At 39.1% G+C, this 13,087-nt stretch overlaps 2 protein-coding genes across 2 annotated transcripts; both read right to left on the bottom strand.

Moving 5' to 3' along the window:
- Positions 1-214: 214 nt before the first annotated feature.
- leng1 (leukocyte receptor cluster (LRC) member 1) lies at positions 215-4,856 on the bottom strand. Its single transcript, XM_031299438.2, has 4 exons — positions 4,311-4,856; positions 2,942-3,136; positions 2,035-2,342; positions 215-1,693 (listed from the first exon to the last, which is right to left on the bottom strand). Exons 1-4 carry the CDS (start codon positions 4,440-4,442, stop codon positions 1,474-1,476), a joined length of 855 nt encoding a protein of 284 aa, XP_031155298.1. The 5' UTR covers positions 4,443-4,856; the 3' UTR covers positions 215-1,473.
- Positions 4,857-4,951: 95 nt separating this feature from the next.
- Positions 4,952-12,950, bottom strand: tmc4 (transmembrane channel-like 4). Its single transcript, XM_031299441.2, has 16 exons — positions 12,724-12,950; positions 12,337-12,523; positions 11,190-11,338; positions 10,880-11,029; positions 9,954-10,039; positions 9,003-9,145; positions 8,399-8,546; positions 8,094-8,252; positions 7,848-8,005; positions 7,056-7,182; positions 6,768-6,865; positions 6,375-6,558; positions 6,120-6,250; positions 5,738-5,893; positions 5,498-5,576; positions 4,952-5,350 (listed from the first exon to the last, which is right to left on the bottom strand). The coding sequence occupies exons 1-16, from the start codon at positions 12,776-12,778 to the stop codon at positions 5,258-5,260; spliced, it is 2,103 nt and encodes a 700-aa protein (XP_031155301.1). The 5' UTR covers positions 12,779-12,950; the 3' UTR covers positions 4,952-5,257.
- Positions 12,951-13,087: the final 137 nt, after the last annotated feature.

Below are 13,087 nucleotides of genomic sequence, written 5' to 3'. Positions count from 1 at the left end.
GTTACCAGTTTATTAGGTACCTAACAGAAACTAATGCAGTCTAATACAACATCCTTGCAATAAATCATACCTTCATAGAAGTTCAGTTTTTGTTGAAAGTATAGGAGTGTAGTGTAACCCAATACAATTAATCAGCACCACAAACTAAAGTTAAACCAACAACATTTTTTTATATATCACTCATGAAAGTAGTATTTATTTCGGGCTGAGTGTGTTTTCACAACATTTGCAAAATAATTTACAGAGATGAAAAAAGCAAGTTAATGCCAATCTTTTGTGTTGCTCATTGATGTTGGTATATTATGCAATATGCCTTATTTAACAGCAGACGTTCCGACTCGTCATAGTGGCTTTGTTCTATTCAAGTGTCCCAGTAAGTCACGACAGTGAGCCAGTATGCACAATACCAGGACCCTGAAACTGAAGCAGCTAAATGGAATTCAGCCATCGTTTAATAGTATTATTTACACCTACGTGCTGTTCCTACTGTGACCAGTCAAAATGTCCCAACCCTTCTGTGAAAAAGTTATGGCTTTTAAAAATAAAAAGTAGAAATGTTCAATTTACATAGATGGGAACAGTGTTATGAAATAATAATGTGGGGACTTTTTTTTTCTTTCAGGAATAATATAAACAACCATAAACATCTTTTATCCTTACCGTTAATTTTTACAGCAGGCATACACTTTATGATCTCACCTAGAGCTGCAAATAAAATAGCAAGTATTTTCATTATTGATTAATCGGAATATTTTCTCAATTAATATTTACATCGTTTTGTCTATGCAATGTCAAAAAACTGTGAAAAATGCTAAATATGATTTCCTTGAGCCCAAGGGGACATTTTCAAATTGTTTTATCTGACCAACAGTCCAAAACCCAAAGAAATTCAGCTTAAATATAGGACAAAGAAAAGCTGGCAACAGAGAATGTTTGGCAATTTAGCTTGAAAGATGTGTGAAATGATTGTGTGTCAACCAATTCTTTAATTAAATAATTATTTCAGCTCTACTCTCAAGTGTAATTTCTTTACTGAAAGACTTGTTCATTCAGTGTGTGCAGATTTTCTATCTTTTTACAATCTCTTTAAATTTTAGCAATAGCATAAACAATTCTAACAGTTGTTCACTACGTGTTTTCTTTGCAGACAGCCTGAGCTTCAAGCCCCCTGTGACGGCAACCATCTGCCCTGGTGACAGGATCATGAGCGAAATGCTGCAGGGGATGAAGGTAACTGTAACTGAACCTGACCTCTGCGTAAACACAAACAAATAAAAAAGTGGCCTACAAGCTGCCCCTTCATTAACTTACTGACAGTAATATGACCAAGTTACAAGTATGTTCTTAATGTGGTTCTAAAAATGTTCCTCTGGACTTTTTACATTTGCTTCGTTTAGAAACACAATAGTTACTATATTTGTCCACTAACCATCCATCACAGACCACACTCCTCAAACGACCAATAAAGATAGTTCATGATTTTAATATTTCATCTCTCCAGCTGTCTCGATCCCGCCTTTGGCGCTTTCGAGCAAGCTCTGGGAAGTATGCGTTGTTGTACGGCATTTCCCTCTCATGTGTCTCCTTCCCTGGCTCCTTCCCTTTGCCGTTCCTCTGGTCAAGCAGGGCCTTAGTTCTTCTCCTTTCTTCAGCCTCCCTCTGTAAGCGCTCAGCACGTAACCTTTCTATGGAGCTGGAAAAGACAGATTCTTTTATATCTCTCCATTAGGATATTCACAACATCATCATATTTTATTCATCTGATGGCAATAACACCCCCAATACCTTGGGGAAAAAAGAACTTCCTCCCTGGACAGAGCCAGGCTAGCTGTTTCCTCTTGTTTCCAGTCTTTATGCTAAACTAAGCTCAATGTCTACTAGTTTCAGCTACATATTCAGCGTAGAGTGAGAGTGGTATCAATCTTCTCATCTAACTTTAATCTACTAAATTAAATGGGCACATCAGATGCTTCAATATTTACTATTAGTTAATATCATAATATTATAAGTAACTAGACAAATTGACTTACTTACCTCTCTCCACTGACCCTCTTTTCCCCTTTGTCTCTTTTTTCCTTTTTTTTGCTGTTGTGGTATTTTCTGTCCTTTACAGCCAGTGCTTTCTTCATATCTTTCAATGGGTCTAAACTATCTTTCAATCTGCGATCTCTCTTCTCCTTTTCCTCTTCACTTATTCCCTTCCTCTTTTCTTTTTCTTTCCTCTCTTCTTTTTCTTTCTTATCTTCTTCTTCTTTGCCAGTTTTCATGTACCACGGAGTGACCTCAGATCCGGGTTGGGGTCCAAGAGACACCAGCAAGCCGATGGCTCGTTCCTGTTTCTCCTAGAAAATAAACAAGGAAAACAGTAATTAAAATGTGCTGTGTGGTGACAGCAGGGCCAAAAGTTGCCAAATGTAGAGAATGGCAAAATTAATAAAATGATTCACTTTTCCTTTGGCTAATCTATTTGTCTGAGATTTGATTATAAAACTGGATTGCTACCTTATATTTTAACACGTTGCCCTGAAATAGCAGTTTTGTGTCTCCTGTGGTTTTATTTATCTAAATCTCTGTCTGCATTCGTTTTCCCCCCACTCACGCTCCATCTGTTTACACTGCTTGTATGCATAATGTGGCTGGGCTGCATCCAGAATATATAATGCTTTCCTTTTTGACCACAACGAGAATCAAACTGCTTCCACTGATTTTAAACATTTTGACGTGACTGAATTACTAAGGTTGTACGGACACATGACAACAACAAGACAAGATAAGGCTGAAAGCTCTTGAAAACCCAAGTAAGTGGATCTTGTGATAAGATATGGTCAAAACTGAATGTAACTTTTCAAGGTTTACTTATTTACGTCACCTTATTAATACATAAGTTCCGCCTATTATTCTAGTTAAACATCTTTGTGATTGAGACATGTCGCGCTGTTACCTTTTCATCTTTCTTGTCTTTGAGATACTCCTCATTCCCCTTCTTCTCTGAGGACTCCTCCAGGGGAAAAAGATTAAGATGCTCCAGAGCTCCACTTCCTCCACTCCGTCCATCATCATCATCATCTTCATGCTTCCTTTCTCCTGCTGAAGGGAGAGCAGCTCTGGCTTTCCCTCTCAGATACTCTGTACGAGCCTGTGGAGAGGAAGAGTCTTTATTCCAAACTAAATATTTTAAGAACAATAAAGGCTTCTTTATAATGCATCATATCATATGTATTCCATGGGCTGGGATAAGTCACCTTCTGCTTCAGTCTTGTTACTGATTTACTATAACTAAAGCTTCCACCATGACGCCTTTCATGTTTGTTGTAATCTTACAAAGATACTATACAAACACTGCAGCACAAGAGCAAGTCTGTAAAGTAATATTAGGATAATAGATTCGGAAATTAAAGATGACTTGAAGACTAAAGTCACTAAAAGTTTAATTCTGATTTCTAAAAGCACACTTTATATAAATATCACCAATGGTTGCATAGAAGAAAAGAAACAAATACTAAAGTGCAACATTTTTTTCATCAAACTCTTCTAAATGTACACAGTCAGGTCCAAAAGTCTGAGTCCTCAACCACAACTATACATTGTTATCTCTTCATCCAATTGAACTGCTAAATACAATCTAGCATACACTTAAAACTCACACAATGTACCTTGTTGAGAAATGTTAGTATGAAATAGAAATACATAGGTAACAAATTAAAGGAAATAAATAAATAGTTTGTTAGTGTGTTCAGGTGTTGTTTGTTTTGATGATGGCTGTGTAGAGGAATGGGGGAGTTGGAAAATGAACCATGTAATGTTGGAGAAGAGTTGTGCAATGCAGCATCTTCCTGTGTTTGCTTTCTCATTCAACTATTAAAACATGGCTGCTAATCCTGAGTGGGAATTAAGACCTACAATGATTAGTCAAGAAGCTTCTTAAAGTGAGGATTTGCAGCTTTTCTTTGCTATAGCCTATATGATAGTGAGTTGAATATTATTGAGTTTATGACTGTTGGCCAGACAAAACAAGCTATTTGAGGATGTCAACTTCGGCTCTGAAAAAAGTGTGATTTTTCCCCCCCCCCTAATGACTTTTTTGATGTTTGAAAGGGCTTGTCGTTTGGAGAACTTGGTGTTCGACAATAAAGACACAAAGGGTCTGTGGTGTTGGAGGTGGACTCAGACTTTTGGACAGCTCAGTATGAGACACTGTAGGTCTGCACAGTAAATACCTACTACTCATCATCAATCTCAGCGGCCACTGTAGCGTCTAGCATCATCATCATCATCATCATGGGGGAAAAATATGACAACACCGTGGTCACCTCTTGCTCGGCACGCTCCACGCGACGCTTGGCCTCGCGCTCCTCCTCTGCTGCTTGGGCCTCGTCCCTCCGCACGCGAGCGACGTTGTCTTTGTTGCGGACATGCCAGCTCTTCTTTGGAAGGATGTTCATTGTTGCCTTGGTGACTGTTGATACTTTACGTTAGCCGTCAGCTAGCTAGCTAGCTAAGCTGGCTAGCGTCGACTGAAGTGGGAATAAGCACGACCAAACACTCAGTTTGTTTATAAAACCGTAACGTTTGTAACAAGACGAAGTGTGGAAATGAGTAGGGCTGAAAATTGGCCAAATATGAAGTCAGAAAAAAGAGAAATGCCACCACTTTGGTGTTCCCTTTTTGCTAATGTTAGCCAACGCGTGCTAATTTCCAAATAAAAATTAACGTCAACGACACAACTGCGATAACACTTAACTCGCTACCTCACAATACACTCATCATTTCAACAGGTTAACATTTAACAAACAGGACAAAAACGCTGTCACTAACTTGCTTGGAGGCGACTTGCTCTTGTTGGCTGCAGTAGCCCACAGGAACAAGTAGACACAAAACAGGAAGTAAACATTACACATTTTTGCAATACCAACATTTCGACACGAGAGGGAGCTATAATTCACCTCATTTTATTATGTAAAAGAAAGAAAAAAAATACATAATATATGTTTGCAGGAAAACATAGAAGTGGTGAAACTGCATGTATAATAAAGACACTCTTTGCATCATTTATACCAGGCTTTATGTAATTTAATGATATACCGCTAACTTAGGTAGGCTAGGTTAATAATGAACAAATTTACATTTTCCTAGAAAACTGATCTCGGTCTGATATTTCAAGAGCCACATCATCCCCAGCCAGCATTATATGGCACTGACTTTATACATATTGGGTGCATACAGTCCTTTCAAATGCCCCATCATGTTCCTATGCTGTTCAGTCATGTGCTCCTGCAGTATGTTTTAGTAGCTGATGTTGTCGACTCAGCTCCTCAATCTGCTTCACCAAGAACTGTTTGTCCCGGCCCTCCTGTAAGGCAAAGATCCACACTTGCATTAGTAAACTGAATGCAGAGTATTAGGAAATCACATAGGCCAACCTATATATTGTGAAAATTCAAGACCATGTAAATCTTAGCTATACACTACACCATTTAGGTAAATGCCAACAACTTACCAGTTTAAGCTGAGCTCTTAGCATAGCAACACTTTTCCCATAGACAGAAGCTAAGGTTATGAAATAGCACATCACCACACTGCCAGGGAGAAAGGAGCCGTGATTATACACCATAAAATGGACAGTAAAGGGCCATATAATATGGAGGTAAAATATAGGTTGCATTCTATATTTGGGTTTAAGTATATAGTAGTGTATATACCAGAATAATAATCCTACAGAAAGCACAAGTTCACTCACCAAGATAGCACAAACAAAGGGATGGAGAATGCCTGGGAACCAATAAAGAAGAGAAACTCCTGTGTAATTTCAGAGAGGTTGTAGAAAGATGTTGGAACAATCGACCACATGCTGGGGAAGAAACGGAAAGGACCACAGCCCATGGAAGGATGGATCCTGGATGGAAAGAGGGAAACACATTTTTAACCTAATCCTGCCACTCCTCTTACAATTACCTTCTGACCTGCAGGGTAAACACATCAATGTCCAATTTTACTGCTATTTTAGGGTAATTAGCTGTCACTGTCACTGTGACAGCTAATTATCCTGTCACTGCCAGCGCTAAACTAAAAGTACTTCTGTTGTGATTGTTACGGGGGTGAAGGCAGCAATCAGTACTCACTCAGCAAGACTGTAAACCATGACAACTGTAGCGAGGCCCCAGCCAAACAGGAGTACCACCAGGAAAAAGAAGGTGGAGGTGGTGGAGCGAAATGTCTTCAGTGCTGGCCGACAATTATAGAAGAGTGTGATCTGATGAGGAAAGTGGCAAAGAAGATAGGGTTGGGAACAAAACCAAAGCAGAGTGTAAGTGAATAACTTTTTCCTCACTAGGCTAACTAACTGGCATTGTGTGAAATGTTGGCAACATCTTCACCTTCTTGAAGTAGAAAAGGAGGACAAATTTGATGGTATTGATGAGCGGCAGCAGAGGGCAAAAAAGAGCTCCTGTCCAAACCACAGTCTGACCATAAACAAGTCCAAGCACGTTGGCGGGAACCACAAACTCCTGTCGACCCACCCACTGAGCCAGCTTACTGGACCAGTTGTCCACCACCATCCTGACATACACACACACACACACACACACACATACACACACACACACACACACACACACACACACACACACACACACACACACATTACAATCACATTGCTAAATATCTCATTGTCAACATTTTTTGTTTACCAAAATATTAATGTAATGTATTCATTTGCACAATTTCCATCTTATTTAATATAAACAAATTCACACAGTGATTTGTACCTGCGTGGAAACTCCACCAGGACGAGCACAACAATGTTGATGAGGAGGTCAAACAGTGTCAACTTGTACATCTCCTGCCCAACACGTGTTTCCCAGCACTACATGATGAGACAAACACGAAAACATCAACCTGTTTTACAATATTTTTAATTATTTTTCAGAATTGTATTGTATTTGTTGTCTCAATCCTTTTCTACTTTTTTCTTAAGCTGTTTTTTGACAGCTTGGAGACTCCTTTAATCCTGTTTGTGAAGAAGAGGTATCTTTAAAAATAAGAAGTATAATTACCGGGTAGAGTTTATAGTTGTATTGGCACAGTGTACAATCTTTCTTCTTTGTGTCCCCCGCGCAGGTGATCTGACTCCACAGGGTGAAGAGGAGAACACCCAGACTCACCAGACGAAGGAACACTGCCCTATAAAGGAAGAAAAAAAGACAAATCATTATCAAAACAGTTGTGATACTGATTCTTTGTTTCTTATTTTTAGGGATTAATCATAAATGAGAGGTTATTCTGTTTAAATTAATTTTATAGAGCAACTAAACACCAGGTTGTAAAGCAGTGTTTACAGTATACACACTCTGGAGTACGCTTCTACATCCCTGCACTGCATTTCAGAGTACACTACACTACAGTACATTTATCTGACAGCTATAGCTACTAGTTATTTTTAAAGGTAAATTTATAAAATATAATACAAAACGTGTAGCCCCTCGTCACAGGTTTCAGATGTCTGTGAATCATTAGCAGTTTTACTAGAAGGTGTTGTCCCTCTAAACCTTTCAGATAGTTTCATTTAAGTTATAGTTTGAGGCCCAAAGAGGTATTTTGAATGATGGACTTTTACTTTCAATTGAGTACTTTTACATTGTTGTATTTGTACTTTTGCTGAAGTAAAGGTTTTGAGTACTTCGTCCACCACTGAGTTTAGATGACACACATTTCCTTTTTGTAGCAAGTTTTGTAAAATCCCAAAAAAACATTTTTGTTTATCTTTTTTTTTTTATCATTTTCAAAAACAAATGAACTGAATGCAAATGCTTTGACATAATCACTTTTACAGACACACCAGTGCAAACCTTAATAGTGCCACTATGACAGTAGTGCTGGGGGCGTATCGCTCTATCAGGGCGATCTGGTCACACAGCAGCGGCACCAGGAAGTTTCCGGCGGTGATGACAATGGAAGGTAGATACTGAAAAATCAAACCCAGGATCCCTTGCTCCCCACTCCTTTTCTGTTTGTCAGATATGGGTGAAAAAAGGTCACCAAAGACTTTCAGACCCTGGACATTACCATCATCACTCTCCTTTTACATAATTTACCTGACTGAAGTCGGTGGCCACGAAGATGCCATAGAAGGCTGCTATAATGAGCCCAAATGAACCAAAACACATAGAAACACGTAGAGCATATAAAACAATTTTTTGACACAAAGTCAGAGCGGCGGCCCTTTTCTTTATGCTCTCCTCCTCTAGATCAACCTGACAGAGAAAGAGAAAAGAGATAACAGCATGAAAGCATACAGGGAATGATTATGTAAAACTGTGCTGTGCTGCAGAGAGAACATCACATTTCTCTTTTTCTTAACTGTCCTCCATGCTGCTAAGTGGGACAGATCCCCTCTGACCTGTAGCCGGTAGTGGATGTTCTTCTGCTTCAGTTTGGTAGCTCGGTCTCCCAGGCAACCGTAGTCCCAGCTGGTGAACACTATCATGCTGTAGTTGCCCACAGCGCTGCCTCCTGTTACCACGACAACTCGAGCTGCAGTCCCCATGCTGCGCATGAGCAGACCGTCAGGGAAGAGGATACAGATGCAGGTCAAGATGATTGAACTCGCGACTCAGGCTTTTAAATGTCATTCTGTTTATTTCACTTATTGATCTGAACCTTCACTGAGACAGCTGAACACACACACCCACACCCACACACACACACACACACACACACACACACACACACACAGATGGTAATTACACTTGTTCTTGAAGATGGGCACTGAACCAACCTATTTAATGTTTGACTTAGAATCTGAGTAGCATTTTGGCTGTCCTCTCTCTTTAACACACACACGCACGCACACACACACATATACACACACACTCACACACACACACACATACAAACACACACACACACACATACACACACACACACACACATACACACACACACACACACACACACGCTGCATCTTGATTAATAGTATTGAACCTGTTCGTTCTGGGACTGACCGTGCTATGATACAAATCAGACAAAAGGCAAAGTAGAAGATGGCAGTGAAGAGGTAGGCCAGGGGGATGTTGTAGAAGTTCCTGTCCTCCACCGTTGTGTTGTTGTAGTAGCCATAAAACAGGTATGAATACTCCATGAAACCCTGAACAAAGAGGAGAGGGTAGTCACCTGGCACGTTGACTAAATGTTCATGGAATGTGGTTTAAATTTAATTTCATCAGCAGAGAATATAGTAGGAGTATGTGGAAGCAGAGCTGTACGTGCTACTATTGAGGACACTGAGGTCACGTCCACTGTATTTTGGGGGATGTGGAGGATTTTGCATCCTGTCGCTGTGTAACTTTCAGTTTTGTTGAAAATTGTGTGTGTAAATAGCCTGCTATGATAATGATCACTTACTGACATCATCGACTTTTTTTTTTTAAATGTAGGCTTCAGCTCCATCATGATCTTTTTTGTCATGTATATGGCCTTTTTAACTTTAGAACTATTGTATGTGGTTGTAAGTAAATGGTCACAGATGCAACATTTTGATTATATATGCATTATGTATAATACACTCCACATCACATCTTTGTTTTAAAGCAGTAGTTTAACATTTTGAATTATCCTCTTTTTTGCTTTTTTGTGTTCTGTTAGATGACAAGATCGATACCACTCTCAACATGAGAGGGGTGTCAATCTTCTCATCGAACTCTTGGCAAAAAAAATGAGACCTTAAGTCACTTTGTAAGAATTGAAAGGAATTGAAATGATAAAATAGTTTAACTGAGAGTATTATCTGAAATCTGAAAAAAACGTAGGACTCATGACTTCGGTATTTCGTCCTGGCTACTAAAAATCCAAAGGTGTAAAGAATCATAATGTCCAATAATGAAAAACATGTTTCGCTTTATGTTACACACATATCTCATATCTCTGAAGGTCAATGCGATGCTGCAGTTTCTTACCGTTCCCGAGAGTAAGTTAAGGAAGTAATTATAGAACACCACCAAGCCTTGAGGATTAGGGTCATAATCCATGCATTCTTTTGGACCTAAAAAACACAGCAAGAGGAAAGCTTCATGATCTTTGCATGCATTCTCATAGATTACAATATTTCTATAGGTTTCCCTGCACCTCTCTGAACATATAGGTCATGTAGTTGTCTTAAACGTTTTACAAGTAACATATAACGTAAGAGAGAAAGAGAAGGAGAGTGAAAGCTACAGTGGCGATTAAATGCAGGCCTGTGGCTCACTTGATAGAGGGTATTAATCCCTATACTGTTATCTAGATAAAGCTAGTTTCCTCAGACAGCTTAAAAAATCAAATGGTTTTATTGAATAAAATGAAAAATTCTGACACATTCTCTTGTGAAAATGACTGAGGGCAAAAATGATAAAACTACTTTAAGGTTTAGAGAGTAATTAGGAAAGAAGCTTACGTTTTTGGCTGTGCATGATAAAATGTTTCAACATTATATCTTCTATATTTTACACAAACTTACAGATGAACCTCGGGTAATTACATTTTCATTTAGATATCATTTTGTGAATATATCTTCTGCTCATGCACCGGTCACTTCATTTTATTTCCAAGGAGAATACTACGGCTGTCTCTACATTTACATCACGAGCGCCTCTGAGCCTCTGTTGCCTGGAAACTGCAATTGCATCAAACTGTGAGATGGCTTCCTGTATATGAAAAATAATTGTGCTCAAGCTTCAGAATGCCGAATATTAGGGGAAATGAAGAACCATAAAAACCTAATGTACCACTGCCATGTGTTAACCTCAGGTTTGTCTTGCATTGCCAGAACTAGCTCCACGGCACTGTGGAGTAAGTAAAATGAAATGTTGTGAGCTAACACACTGCAGCCTGAACAAGTCATTACCAGTGCTGTTAACAAGGCTGTCCCCGACAGACCTGAAGACAATGCTTGGGATGAGGACGAATCCAGCAATCAGTAAAAAGGAAACAAAATTGAGCACCACCAAGAATCTCAGGAACAGGAAGTAAGACTGGACACCACCTCCGAAGTTCCCTGTGGAGGCAAAGGGCCAAGATTTCATTAAAAATGCAAAAAATGGATTCAAACCATGTGTGAAATTAATTAACACTTAACACTTTTCTTTGACCGTATTATGCATGACGTATACAGTATGCGTAATCTGTAGTCTTATAATTAGCAGTTAAAGGTTTACCTCCAATCTTTTGCAAAGACTTGCTCCACAGGGTGAAAAAGGAGCGACATCCTCTGGCATTGTCTTTGAATTTACGCAGAGATTTGGTCTTTTTCCGTTTCCAGGACTCCCTGCTGGAAACCACTGGCACCTGCATTTGCTGCACCTGCCTGTAATGGACAAATAACACTTACATGATTCTGGAGTAATGACTGTGTGATATAATTATTGCAATATTATTGCATATAACACTTTATTTTATGGGTCCATAATTTTCCTCAAAAGAATATTTTGGTTCTAATTATAGGGAAGATAGAGACAGTGTTAAGTTGGTATATTTCTAATTAATTAACTCCAATTGATTGTGGTGCATGACATTTCTGTCACATTAGTATGCTCTGTATTAAACTGTGTACCATTTAAAATATTAAACTCCCCCTTTACTTAAAAATGTGTGTTGCTTATTTTTACTTGGATGTTTGATCTTCACTGTGCAGTATAACGTGTGCAAAGGGTGTATGAGTTCGAAGGAGCAAAGTTTATCTGTGCTCCCCTTAAATCTGGGTTCAAGACATGTACGTATGAGCAAGGTTTTGTGACATCACAACTAGTTTTGGCTGCCAATTATGGTCTGATATGTAACTTACACAAATGTGGAAACTTAAAGCCTCTAGCACACATACAGTGCACTAAGAACTGACTTAAATCGGCAATTACTGATTTTTGGCCACTTGGAGGTAGCTGAAACAACTTGTGAACACCAAACTGACATATCATCACCTTTTAAGTTAATGTATGGGAAATTGTTAACAAACACAGTTTCTTATTTACACATCCAGCAGAGACATTATCATTAATTTAGAATTATGTTTCTGTCCACCTGGAAAATTTTAAGTCCAATATTTTTGTCTTTTAGCTCTGTCTGTCTGTCGCTAAATGCTCCACTATGTTCACTGTTAAAATATTTCTTTGTAGGTTCATCACTACGAGCGACCCCTTTCACATTGTTTTCACTTTGTAGTTTGATATATTGTTATTATATAAAAAAGATCTATTATAGTCACTTTCAAAGCAGAGTGTTTTTTAGGTTGTGAAACATGATTGGAGCGGACCTTTAAATAAAAAATGTTTTAAAAATACTCCACCAAACTTTCAGCAGTAGGTATACCTCACAGCTCTTTTCAGTGCCATGGGCAGAGGACTGCCCCTGAGGTCCCGGGGCTGTCCACGGTTGCCCTCCTCATTCTTTTCTGCAGGGGGCGGGTTCCAGTCGAACTGAGGGTAATTCTGATTGGACACTCGAGATGAAACCCGTCGTAATCTTAGTGACTGCTGGTCACCGGGGTAACCATTCCCTGTGAGTGGTTGAGCGAAGGAGAGAAAAACAGCAGAGAAAAATGATCAAAGCAATATGTGTCAACACAAATTAGTCCGATTAAAAGATGATTCTAATATAAGCAGTGACATTATTTAGATATTCAGTCGATACAGATATTGTGTTTAAAATGAACAAATGTGTAAAAGCAAATGTGGTCAGATGTAAGAAAACACACACCTTCAGTATAGTCATACACCTCTCTAGAGCCTTGTCTCCATGGTTCACTAGCCATTTCTCAGATGCAGTTTAACACAACTAGCTTTTAAAGAATTTCCTCTGTAACCACATCGAATACTTTACTGTACCAGCAGCAAATCCAGGACAAAACAAATGGTGAACCAGCTCATCATGAGGAAATGCTGCCTATCCAGGAACCCTTCCTGGTTGTCTTCTCACGGACTTTACTCCCTTTGTAAATGACCAAACAGGTACTTCCTTGTATGACTTAACCCATTATTTCCAAGGAGACGGTTACCATTCATTTACACTTTGCACTGCTAGGTAACTCCTGCCATCGCCCTTAACATAGGTACTGGCATTA

This window comes from Sander lucioperca, chromosome 10 (assembly GCF_008315115.2).
Source record: "Sander lucioperca isolate FBNREF2018 chromosome 10, SLUC_FBN_1.2, whole genome shotgun sequence".
Taxonomy (NCBI): Eukaryota; Metazoa; Chordata; class Actinopteri; order Perciformes; family Percidae; genus Sander; species Sander lucioperca.
Note: the sequence above shows the minus strand (reverse complement) of the source record. Positions and strands in the feature narration are given on the sequence as shown.

Coding starts and splice junctions, on each gene's coding strand:
- leng1 (XM_031299438.2), bottom strand. CDS start 4,442: ATGAACATCCTTCCAAAGAAGAGCTGGCATGTCCGCAACAAAGACAAC. Junction 3,137..4,310: donor TGGAGCGTGCCGAGCAAGAG/GTGACCACGGTG, acceptor TCCTCTCCACAG/GCTCGTACAGAGTATCTGAG. Junction 1,694..2,034: donor AAGAGGGTCAGTGGAGAGAG/GTAAGTAAGTCA, acceptor TGTCTTTTCCAG/CTCCATAGAAAGGTTACGTG.
- tmc4 (XM_031299441.2), bottom strand. CDS start 12,778: ATGGCTAGTGAACCATGGAGACAAGGCTCTAGAGAGGTGTATGACTAT. Junction 11,339..12,336: donor GCACTGAAAAGAGCTGTGAG/GTATACCTACTG, acceptor TGTCCATTACAG/GCAGGTGCAGCAAATGCAGG. Junction 7,183..7,847: donor GTCATAGTGGCACTATTAAG/GTTTGCACTGGT, acceptor CTTCCTTTATAG/GGCAGTGTTCCTTCGTCTGG.